Source organism: Panthera pardus, unplaced genomic scaffold, assembly GCF_024362965.1.
Source record: "Panthera pardus isolate Hobbes unplaced genomic scaffold, ASM2436296v1 HiC_scaffold_18, whole genome shotgun sequence".
NCBI classification, from domain to species: Eukaryota; Metazoa; Chordata; class Mammalia; order Carnivora; family Felidae; genus Panthera; species Panthera pardus.
Window position 1 is genome coordinate 7477283 of NW_026526743.1, and position 12475 is coordinate 7489757.

The 12475-nt window shown below is 49.2% G+C and overlaps 1 protein-coding gene across 3 annotated transcripts in view; it reads left to right on the top strand.

Moving 5' to 3' along the window:
* The first annotated feature begins 7446 nt into the window (after positions 1-7446).
* Positions 7447-12475, top strand: part of NLRP12 (NLR family pyrin domain containing 12) — a 31664-nt gene continuing 26635 nt past the window's right edge. For all 3 annotated transcript variants that reach the window (XM_019436799.2, XM_019436801.2, XM_019436802.2), the window contains exon 1: positions 7447-7846. In XM_019436799.2, the coding sequence (XP_019292344.2) occupies positions 7558-7846 (289 nt within the window). In that variant the 5' untranslated portion in view covers positions 7447-7557. The remainder of the gene's footprint in view (positions 7847-12475) is intronic.

Here is a 12475-nt window from a genome sequence, read left to right on the forward strand (position 1 = left end):
AATGTGTCCACTGCAGAGTGGAGAGGGTGTTCTGGAGATTGTCACTGTTTGGGGATCCAGGACCGTGGGGAGAGGAGACAGGAGGTATCCGTTCTCCATTTCCAGAGTTCGAGCCTCACCCCAGTTCTTCTGGAGCAAACCTGCTTTGGTCAGCCCACCGGTTGGCTCCTGGTGGTCATAGGCTAACTACGCGAGGACGGCGTCTAACTCCAAACCATGCTAAGTTCCGTGGAGGACATGTCTGGCGTTCTAAGGGAGCTCGTAACGGCAAGACATGACCTGGTTTGAGATGTTGGGAGCATAGCAGATTTCTTTAGGCGCCTCGTGCTATGAAGTTTCCGTATCATGAGCAAGTGGCCCTCTCTTCCTGGTCGGTCAGGGCAGGAACGGTGGGGTCCTGGAGGGCGAGGCTCGAGGTGACTGTCCCCAGCCCCGTGGGGGAGGGGCCGGCTGGGCTGGGCGCTTCCTGCCAGGGTCTGCGGTCAGAGACAGTGAGGACACAGCTCTGCAGGAAGTTTCACAACCCCTGTGCTTGGCCCCAACGAAGCTGTGACTGGGCAGTGGGGGCGGTGACCAGCTGAAGTTGACAGCTTCGGGGATGCTAAATGATGGTCTGCAGGGGACTTCCCTTCTCTGGGCGTCAGTATCCCCCAAATTGGAGGAGTCGCCTGGTGGGTAAGTGTCAGTAAGGGTGTAAAAGCTGGAACTTGGAGCCAGACAGGTCTGAGTTTGGAACGCATGTCCCTCACAGTCTAGCTCTGCAATGGAGGTGCACGCTCCTGCGGGCCCCGGTTTCCCCATCTGCAGGCTGGAAGGGTGATTTGCGTCTTATGGCCAGTCGTCTGTGAGCTGGTGATGCTGGGGGTGCCGACAGCAGCCGTGGCACTCGACGTCCTCTCTCTCTCTGACAAGGGTAAATGTAAACCTCTGCTGTGACACCCCCCACCCCGGGGCAGCTCCTGGTCTCGTCCAGTGCTACCTAAGGGCTCAGCACTTTGTCACATCTCTTGCAAAAGCAAATCCATTTCTGTCTCTCTCTCAAAAATTAATAAACGTTAAAAAAAAAAAAGATAAATAGAACCACCCTATGGCCCAGCAATGGCACTACTAGGTATTTATCCAAGGAATACAGGGGTGCTGTTTCGAAGGGACACATGCACCCCAATGTTTACAACAGCACTATCAACAATAGCCAGAGTATGGAAAGAGCTCAAGTGTCCATTGATGGATGAATGGATAAGGAAGATGTGGTCTATATATATATACATACACACACACACACACACACACACACACACACACACACACACAATGGAGTATTACTCGGCAATCAAAAAGAATGAAATCTTGCCATTTGCAACTACGTGGATGGAACTGGAAGCTATTATGCTAAGCGAAATTAGTCAGCAGAGAAAGAGAAACATCATATGACTTCACTCATAAGTGAGATTTAAGAAACAAAACAGATGAACATAAGGGAAGGGAAGCAAAAGTATAAAAACAGAGAGGGAGACAAACCATAAGAGTCTCTCCTTTTTTTTAACGTTTATTTATTTTTGAAAGAGAGGTGGGGAGAGGCAGAGAGAGAGGGAGACACAGAATCCCAAGCAGGCTCCAGACTCTGAGGGGTCAGCACAGAGCTGGATGTGGGGCTCGAACTCAGGAACCGTGAGATCATGACCTGAACTGAAGTTGGATGCTTAACTGACTGAGCCACCCAGGTGCCCCCTGGAGACTCTTAAATACAGAAAACAAACTGAGGGTTGATGGAGGGAGGTGGGTGGGGGGGGATGGGCTAGATGTGTGATGGGTATTAAGGAGGGCATTTGTTGGGATGAACACTGGGTATTATATGTAAATGACGAATTACTCAATTCTATTCCTGAAATCATTATTAACTATATGTTAACTAACTTGGATTTAAATTAAAATAAACAAATAAATAAATAAACAAACTAAAAATAAATAAAATACAGAATAATAATTTTTTTTTTTTTTTTTTTTTTTTTGAGAGAGAGGGAGAGGGACACACAGAATCCAAAGCAGGCTCCAGGCTCTGAGCTGTCAACACAGAACCTGAAGTGGGGCTCAAACTCAGGAGCTGTGAAATCATGACCTGAGCCAAAGTCAGACACTTAACCCACTGAGCCACACAGGCGCCCCAAAAGGGGACAATTTAATATACATATTATGTTCACATATTTATAAGTTATGATTTGTATGTAATTACAATTTCGTATATAGATATGAAATATTCACATTATGTATATTTGAAAACTTTGTGTGTGTGCATATATATATATATATATATACACACACACATATGCATATATCTTATATATAATTTTTAAAAGTTCTCTGGGAGATCACAATGTTCACCTCCAGCTGAGAACCAAGGTGGGGACTATCACCCCAGCTTTGAATGGGTTTAGACTTGATTCTGCCTTTTACTCTATTGGTCATGTGACATTGATCAAGTTACCTCTATGGATTTATTGTCTCCTACGTACTATGGGTAGGACAGTCCCTGCTTAAGGGTGGTGCAGATTCAGTGAGATAACAGTAATGCACTCCATGGTTGGAACAAACTCATTCATTCATTCACTTCCTCATCTATTTACGTAATTCATTTATTCAAACATTAAGAACATCTCTTTTTTTTTAGTATTTATTTATTTATTTATTTATTTATTTATTATTTTCAGAGAGAGAGAGCATGCAAATGGGGGAGGGACAGAGGAAGAGAGAGAGAGAGGAATTTTTTTTAAATTTTTTTTATGCTTATTTATTTCTGAGACAGAGACAGACAGAGCATGAGTGGGAGAGGGGCAGAGAGAGAGAGGGAGACAGAATCCAAAGCAAGCTCCAGGCTCCGAGCTGTCAGCACAGAGCCCGACGCGGGGCTCGAACCCACAAACCGTGAGAACATTACCTGAGCCGCAGTTGGATGCTTAGCTGACTGAGCCACCCAGGTGCCCCTGTTTCTTTCCACTTATTAACACACTAGAATCTTGTATATTAAAGACATGACATTTTTGTAATCAGAGCAATCACATTTTCTTGGTGGGGGAAAAAAAAAAGTCTGAGGAAACGTTTTCAGTGTTTCCTAAATTGACCGTCATAAAAAATCGTCTTTCCGGGGCGCCTGGGTGGCTCAGTCGGTTAAGCGGCCGACTTCGGCTCAGGTCACGATCTTGCGGTCCGTGAGTTCGAGCCCCGCGTCGGGCTCTGTGCTGACAGCTCGGAGCCTGGAGCCTGTTTCCGATTCTGTGTCTCCCTCTCTCTGCCCCTCCCCCGTTCATGCTCTGTCTCTCTCTGTCCCAAAAATAAAAAAAAACAAAACGTTGAAAAAATCGTCTTTCCTTGTCTTTAGACCCTGAGGCCCTTGGACTCAGAGGCTGGGATGGATTCATTCCTGTGTTTGTAAAAATAGTGCTGAGCTACCCAAGTCCCCAGATATTGCCAATTGTCTTCCTTCCCAAGAGAAGAAAGGACTTATTTGAAAGGAGATGTACGAAGTAGTTATAGACTCAGCTTTCCTCCGCCCTCCCCTCTGCATTCTTAGAAATCTTTTTCCTCCTGCGACAGTGGTGGGGAAGGAGGTCAGAGAGTGAGTCATTCAGGGAAGCTCATATGTAACTCGTAAAGAACCCAGGTTAGGGGTGCCTGGGTGGCTCAGTTGGTTAAGCATCTGACTTTGGCTCAGGTCATGATCTCATAGTTTATGAGTTCAAGCCCCTGTGACGGGTGAACCTTCAAACATTTTACTAAGTGAAATAAGCCTGACATAGAAGGTCACATATTATATGGTTTCATTTTTTTTAGTTTATTTTTTTATTAAAAATTTTTTTAATGTTTTTATTTATTTTTGAGACAGAGACAGTCAGACAGAGTGCAAGCAGGGGAGGCGGAGAGAGAGAGGGAGACACAGAATCTGAAGCAGGCTCCAGTCTTCGAGCTGTCAGCACAGAGCCTGATGTGGGGCTTGAACCCATGAACCGTGAGATCATGACCTGAGTGGAAGTCAGATGCTTAACTGACTGAGGCACCTAAGTGCCCCAAAAGAATTTTTTTTTAGGTTATTATTTATTTTTGAGAAAGAGAGAGAGACAGAGCATGAGCAGGGGAGGGGCAGAGAGAGAGAGGGAGACACAGAATCTGAAGCAGGCTCCAGGCTCTGAGCTGTCAGCACAGAGCCCGACACGAGGCTCGAACTCATGATTCAAGAGATCATGACCTGAGCCAAAGTCGGACGCTGAACCAACTGAGCCACCCAGGTGCCCCTGAACTGTACGTTTTAAAATAGGTAAAGTGGTAAATGTTATGCAGTGTGTATTTTTACCTCAATAAAAAAAAAAAAAAAAAAAAAATGCTCCATGGCTCCCTATTGCCCTCGGGATTGAGTCTAAGCATCACTCAAGGTGTTTCTGACGTGTCTTGGTACTCTCACCTACTTCATCTCCTGATGTCCTGTTCTCCCTCTACCTGCCAGACCCCCCTGGCCCCTCAGCGTCCCCCCCCCCCCCGCAACCTGCCCAGCTGTGGTTCCCTCCCCTGCTGAACCCTGCCCACCCTTCAAGACTCACTTCGCACACCATGTCCTGCAGAAGGCTTCCTGAACTCTCCAGTCTGCATTTTGTCCCCTTCATACCATATTTCACACTCTGAAATCCACACGCTTGTGTATTTGTTTGTGTTCCTTTATTTTGTCTCCATTAGACAGGAAGTCCCACAGAGGCAGAGAATTTGCTCGTCTATCAGGGAGACTTCTGGCGGCCGCAGTACTTAGTGAAAGTAGGAAGATGGAAGTAGGTCATGTTTGAGGGTCAGAGCCCAATACCTCACCTCTGAGATTCCCATTTTACAAAAGTTATGTAAGGACTTGTCCTGCGACCTATTTCTCCATCCTTTGCTGGGCCTTCAGAGGTTTGGAGTCAAGGTAAGGTGACTCTCCCAGGGTCACTCTGCTGGTGCGGTGGAGAGGTGCGGGGCCCGGGAGAGGGGCCCCTGTGGGATCTCCATGTGGCACCACCGACCCTGGAAAGTCCGCAAGAACTCTCCCCAGCGTGCAAGTCAGGTGGTCGCTGGCTTGCACAGAAACACTTACGGACTCTCTGCTCCCTGTGGGGGCCGCTCATCTTTCTGAGTCCTGGCGGAATAACGTTCCTGATTCCCTGTCTCCTGCCTCATGTCAACTGTCTTATCCTCCTGATAAATCCAGACCAGTAATAATAATTTAAAAATTCCTGCACAACATTCCATGAAATTCCCCACCCTTCATCAAGCACTTCACCATTTCCATATGAAAGTGAGGCAAGGGGGGCACCCTGGTGACTTCGGCTCAGGTCATGATCTCACGGTCCGTGAACTCGAGCCCCGCGTCGGGCCCCGCGTTGATGGCTCAGAGCCTGGAGCTGCTTCAGATTCTGTGTCTCCCTCTCTCTCTGCCCCTGCCCCACTCGCATTCTGTGTCTTTCTTTCTCAAAAATAAATTAACATTAAAAAGATTAAAGTCTTACTTTCCATTCCAGGTAGTTTAACAAAATATATTTATTTATCTATTTTCTCCAAACTGTGCCCTCCCTTAGATAATGTCTCCATCTTGGGTCACATAAAATGCTATATGCATGTGTGATTCATTCATTATACGGCTCATCAAATATAAGAGGGGCATTTACTGTATTCCAGGTGCTGTTCTAGCTGCTGGGAAGAAAACGGTGATCAAAATAGTTTGGACTATGGGGCAGCTAGTCAGTTAAGTCATGATCACACGGTTTATGGGTTCAAGCCCAACATCAGAGTCTCAGCTGTCAGCAGAGCCATGTAGGATCCTCTGTCTCCTCTCTCTCTGCCCCTTCCTCATTCGTGCTCTCTCTCAAAAATAAATACAATATTCAAACAACAACAACAACAAAACCCTATTTGGGGCTCAGTTGAACCCCATTCCCAGGGTAACCGATATCTTTTTTTTTTTTTTAAGGTTTATTCAGTTTTCAGAAACAGAGAGAGACAGAGCACGAGCAGGGGAGGGGCAGAGAGAGAGGGAGACACAAAATCTGAAGCAGCTCCAGGCTCCGAGCTGTCAGCACAGAGCCTGACGTGGGGCTCGAACTCGCAAACCATGAAGTCATGATCTGAGCCAAAGTTGGATGCTTAACGGATTGAGCCACCCACGTGCCCCTAGAACATACTTTTTAATATCTGGCTTCCCTTCCTTAACATTATGCCCACAGGCTTTATCCATATTATTTCTTGCAGCTGTGGTTTGTTTCTCCTCCTTGTTTAAGGCATTGGAATTGGGAATCCTAGTTCCAGCCCACGGCATCCTAACTGAAACAATGCTGCTTTGACTGTCTCCTAAAGTAATTATGTCCCTCTGCCAATCAGTCTGGGCTAAGGTACTGGCAGTAACCAATGAGCCCTCCACCTTCCTGACTTATGGCAACGTTGTTCACATGCACAGTCCCTATAGCAACATTGTCCACATACACAGGACCCATAGCAACATTGTTCACATACATGGTCCCCGGGGGGCCTGTTAGCTGTGGCTTCATCTGTATCCTTTTCATTCCTCGCCCAAGGCAGAAAAAAGAGTCTGTATCAGTCCCTTGTGCTGCTATAACAAATCACATGTCCACTCTACATGTGGACTATTTTACAGTTTGGGAGGTCAGAAGTTTGAAACAGGGCTAAAATCGGGGTGTCAGCAGGCTGTTCTGTCGGAGGCTCTGGGTGAGAATGCGTTTCGTCTCCTTTTCCAGCCATCATCACATCACTCCTCCTTCTGCTCCCATCGCCCTTACCCTCTGACCCTGGTCCTCCTTGTGACTTTTCTGAGCCCATCTGAACCATCCAGGGTAATGTCCCCATCTCATGAGCCTGGCATTTAATCGCATCTGCAAAGTCTTTTTTGCTCTGTAAGGTAGCACATCACAGGCTCCGGGGATTGGGACACAGACACCTTTGGGGGACCATTGCTCTGCCTACTTACCACACAGTCCCCCTCTGGGATATGGCAGTCTTGTGGCTGAGAAAAGAGAAAATAGCAGACCCCTGCGGTCAGGTTTGTAACATTTCCACCTAGAAGAGAGGTTTGCCCACACGGGTTGACGTTTCACACTCACGCTTGCTCACGGACCATCTGCTCATGCAGGTGGCCTGTCCAAGCCTGATACCAGCAGAATGGGGGGGTCTAACCACAAGGAGGGCAGTGACTAGCTTGAGGATACTGCAAAGCCCCACAGGCAGGGAGAGGTAGGAAGGAGTGTGGGGAGCCGGGAAGAGGGAGCAGAAGTGAAATTCTTTCTCGTGGTGGACAACTCCTGGGATTTCCTAATCTGCCCAGCTTCCTCTTCTTAGACGGGAACACCCGCCAGTGCGTGGGGCCCAGGCGTCACCTGCAGGGTGAGGAAGCTCTATTTCATCACAAGGACTGTCCTCTCTCGCTCCTCCAGTCTCGCCTGCGGCGGATCAGACGGTGGGCATGTTGGAGTCGCACACCTCGTGTGGACACACTCCAGGCTCCGGCTGCTGTCCCTTGGGGTTCACGACGCCCCCATGCCCCGAGCCCCGCTTAGCGACAGCCTCTGTCGCCTCTCGGCCTACCTGGAAGAGCTGGAGGCCGTGGAGCTGAAGAAGTTCAAGCTGTACCTGGGCGCGATGCCAGAGGCTGAGGGGGTCAGGATCCCCTGGGGGAAGCTGGAGCCAGCGGGGCCCCTGGACACTGCACAGCTGCTGGTGGCTCACTGCGGGCTGGCCGCAGCCTGGCCACTGGCGCTGGGCCTCTTCCAGCGCATCAACCGGCGGGACCTGTGGGAGAGAGGACAGAGAGAGGACCCGGTGAGGGGTAAGGAGGCACTGGGCGGTCAAGCCGCACCCTGACAGCTCCCTTCCTTGGCTTATCGCCTCTGCCCTTGGCCTTGCTGGGGCTGTGTTGGGTGCACAATGCCCAGGCTCCAAGGTCTTTGCCGGGAAAATTCCTACTTATCCGTAGAGCCCTGGAGGCAGTACCCTCTTTGTGAGTTCTTTCCTCTGCCCTGTCCCACCCCTCGTCCTTGAGGGGCGTGTCTTCTGTCCTAAGAGATAGTTGGGCTGCTGATCAGACGCTTCTGATTTCCTCCTATAACATGGCATGCACGTTGCGTAATGATACGCGCTGTGTTGTAAATGTTGTGTGATAGATATGATTATTATTACACCTATCATAGAGGTGGGAAAACTGAGGCTCAGACAACCACCAGTTGCCTCCAGACAAGAGCTGCCAAGATAAAACATGCAATGCTTTTTTTTTTTTAATTAATGTTTATTCATTTTTAAGACAAAAAGAGAGGGGCGCCTGGGTGGCTCAGTCGGTTGAGTGTCTGACTTCTGCTCAGGTCATGATCTCATGCCCTGTGAGTTCGAGCCCCGCATCGGGCTTTGTGCTGACAGCTCAGAGCCTGGAGCCTGTTTCGGATTCTGTGTCTCCCTCTCTCTCTGACCCTCCCCCGTTCATGCTCTGTCTCTCTCTGTCTCAAAAATAAATAAACGTTAAAAAAAATTAAAAAAAAAAAAGACAGAAAGAGAGAGGGAGAGAGCATGAGTGGAGGAAGGGCAGAGAGAGAGGGAGACACAGAATCTGAAGCAGGCTCCAGGCTCTGAGCTGTCAGCACAGAGCCCAACATGGGGCTTGAATTCATGAACAGTGAGATCATGACCTGAACCGAAGTCGGGCACTCAGCCGAATGAGTCATCCAGGTGCCCCAGTTTTTAAATTTTTTAAAATGTTTATTTATTTTTGAGAGAGTGCAAGTGGGGGAGGGGCAGAGAAAGAGGGAGACAGAATCTGAAGCAGGCTCCAGGCTCTGAGCTGTCAGCACAGAGCCCAACATGGGCCTCAAATCCATGTACCACGAGATCATGACCTGAGCTGAAGTCAGTCACTTAACCAACTGAGCCATCCAGGCGCCCCTCTTTTTTTCTTTAAAGTAATCCCTAGAGGGGCACCTGGGTGGCTCAATTGGTTGAGCATCCGACTTCGGCTCAGGTCATGATCTCACAGTCTGTGAGTTCGAGCCCCATGTCAGGCTCTGTGCTGACAGCTCAGAGCCTGGAGCCTGCTTTGGATTCTGTGTCTCCCCCTCTCTCTGCCCCTCCCCTGCTCATGCTCTGTTTCTCTCTCTGTCAAAAATAAATAAACATTATATACAAATTTTTTTTAATGTTTATTTATTTTTGAGACAGAGAGAGACACAGCATGAACAGGGGAGGGGCAGAGAGAGAGGGAGACACAGAATCGGAAGCAGGCTCCAGGCTCTGAGCCATCAGCCCAGAGCCCGACGCGGGACTCGAACTCACGGACCGCGAGATCATGACCTGAGCTGAAGTCGGACGCTTAACCGACTGAGCCACCCAGGCGCCCCAAAAATAAACATTAAAAAAAAAAATTAAAGTAATCCCTAGAGATGCCCAATGTTGGGCTCAAGTTCATCACCCTGAGATCAGGAGTCGCATACTCTACGGACTGAGCCAGCCCGGTGCCTCCTTTGTTTCTAGCTTTTTTGTTTTGTTTTTTTTGATGTTCATTTGTTTATTTTGAGAGAGAGAGAGAGAAAGTGAGTACATGCAAATTGGGGAGGGGCGCACAGAGACAGAAACCCAGGCAGGCTCCACACTGTCAGCCCAGAACCCGATGTGGGGCTCAAACCCATGAACCGTGAGATCATGACCTGGGCCGAAACCAAAAGTCAGACGCTTAACCGACTGAGCCACCCAGGCGCCCCTGTTTTGCTTCTTTAAAGTAGCCATCCGAGTAAGTGCAAAGTCTGATTCCTATCACTTTTGATTGGTTTTACTGGGGCATCATATCCGAGTCCTTGTTTCCCCAAACCTCACACATCCAGGCTTTGTCAAATCCCAGCACTTACAGCTCTAAGCATTTCCCCCCACTTCTGCTGCCCAGCGCCCAGCGGGTGACCCACCTTGCACGTGGCTGACTGCCACCTGCTATGCTTGACCCTCACCCCTCACCTCTCCGTACAGGCTTTCCCCACTCAGCAGGCACAATAATCTTTACAACCATGGATTAAATCACCCCCTCCCTTGCTTTCAAGCCTCCAGTAGCCTCCTGTTGTGAGTAGATTGTAATCCAAATTGCTCAAGGTGTTCCTACAAGGCTCGCTGAGCCAGTCTCTCCAAACCCACCCAGCACTTACCCCGAAGCTCATTGCTGTTGTGTCATTGTGTTCTTCCCCAGGACCTTTACACTTGCTGCCTTAGGTTGTTTTGTTTTGTTTTTTTTCTGCTTAGAATGGCCCTGCTCACATATCTGGCCCTTTGCCATTCAGATCTCAGATTAAGTACCTTATCCTCTGTTCTGATCACCCCCTATTCACCCCACTGGTGAAGGAGACATATCCCACCCTAAGTGGTTTTAGATGGCTGAACACAGACACCAAACACAGGACGGATGAGACTAACATTTGTCGCATACACTCACAGCTCAGAAGAGGAGACCCCATGCACCATGGGAGTCTCACTGGGTTGATTTCAGGAAGGTAGTGAACCTCAAGGGGCTGTAGGAGGCAGCCTTTGTAGACAGAGGAGTGTGGGGGCTTTGGGATTGTTGGAAGAGGACAATGTTGGCTTGTCTGGATAATTTCACGGGCCAGCAGAGAACTGGAACTCGGGAGAATGAGGACCAGTGAGGTGCAGTCAGTCTAGGAGGTGGGGATGAGGCAGCTGGTCCAATTCTAGTAGGAACACTAGCCAAGGGGGCAGGCTGTGTCACTAGGTGGGGACACACCTGGCCAGAGCACGGGAACTCACACTGAGGCTTACACTCCGGGGTCCTGTGAGATCAAAGATGTCCAGGAAGCACTTGGAATATTTGATCTTACAATACACCCACAGAAAAGCCATTCTTGTCCACCCAAACTAAAATACTACTGTTAATTACTCTGTCATGTACTCTTATTTCATTGTAAAGACAATTTCCATCATTATCTGAAGTTTTGTGAAGTGTTTACTTTTTTTTTCTTTTGAAAGAGAGAAAGAGAGAGGGAGAGAAGAATCTTAAGCAGGCTCCACACTCAGCACAGAGCCCGATGCATGGCTCAATCCCAGGATCCTGGGATCACAACCTGAGCCAAAATTAACAGATGCTCAACTGACTGAGCGACCCAGGCTCTCCTGAAAAGTTTGTTTTTTATGTGCTCAACTCTCCACACCATAGAGAGTAAGGTCCACGGGGTAGAGACCTTGTGTCTTGTTTATTGCTGTGTATCCAATGCTAGGAAAATGCATGGATAACACTGGTGCCCAAAATAGGTATATTTTTTGGGTGGCTGGATGAATGGATGGATGGGGTAGGTGGGTGGGTGGATGGATGGAATGGGAGAATGGGTGGGTGGATGGATGGGTGGGTGGGTGGATGGAGGGAGGGATGGGTGGAAGGATGGATGGATGGATGGATGGGTGGGTGGGTGGATGGAGGGAGGGATGGGTGGAAGGATGGATGGATGGATGGATGGATGGATGGATGGAGGGATGGGTGGATGGGTGGGTGGGTGGATGGAGGGATGGGTGGATGGGTGGGTGGATGGATGGGTGGATGGATTGGTGGATGGATGGAGGGGTGGATGGATGGATGGGATGGGTGTATGGGTGGATTGATGGATGGATGGATGGATGGATGGATGGATGGGTGGACAGATGGGTGGATGGATGGATGGATGGATGGATGGATGGATGAATGGAGGGATGGGTAGAGGGATGGAGGGGTGGATGGATGGGTGGATAGGTGGGTGGATGGATGGGTGGATAGGTGGGTGGATGGATGGATGGAGGGAGGGAGGGAAGGATGGAGGGAGGGATGAGTGTATGCATTGGATGGATGGATAGATGGGTCGCTGGATGGATGGAGATGGATGGATGGATGGATGGATGGATGGGTGATGGGTGGATGGATAGGTGGATGTGTGGATGGATGGATGGAGATGGAAACATGGGTGGGTGGATGGGTGGATGGATGGGTAGATGGGTGGATGGATGGATGGATGGATGGGTGGATGGATGTGTAGATGGATGGATGGAGATGGATGGATGAGTGGATGAATGGATAGATGGATGGGTGGGTGGATGGATGGGTGGATGGATGGATGGATGGATGGATGGGTGGGTAGATCGATGGATGGATGGGTGGGTGGGTGGATGGATGGCTGGATGGATGGGTGGATGGGTGGGTGGATGGATGGATGGATGGATGGATGGGTGGATGGGTAGATGGATGGGTGGATGGATGGATGGGTGGATGGGTAGATGGATGGGTGGATGAATGGATGGAATGGTGGGTGGGTGGGTGGGTGGATGGATGGATGGATGGATGGGTGGGTGGATGGGTAGATGGATGGGTGGATTGGTGGATGGATGGGTGGGTGGGTGGATGGGTGGGTGGTGGATGGAGGGATGGAGGGATGGAGGAATGGATGGGTGGATG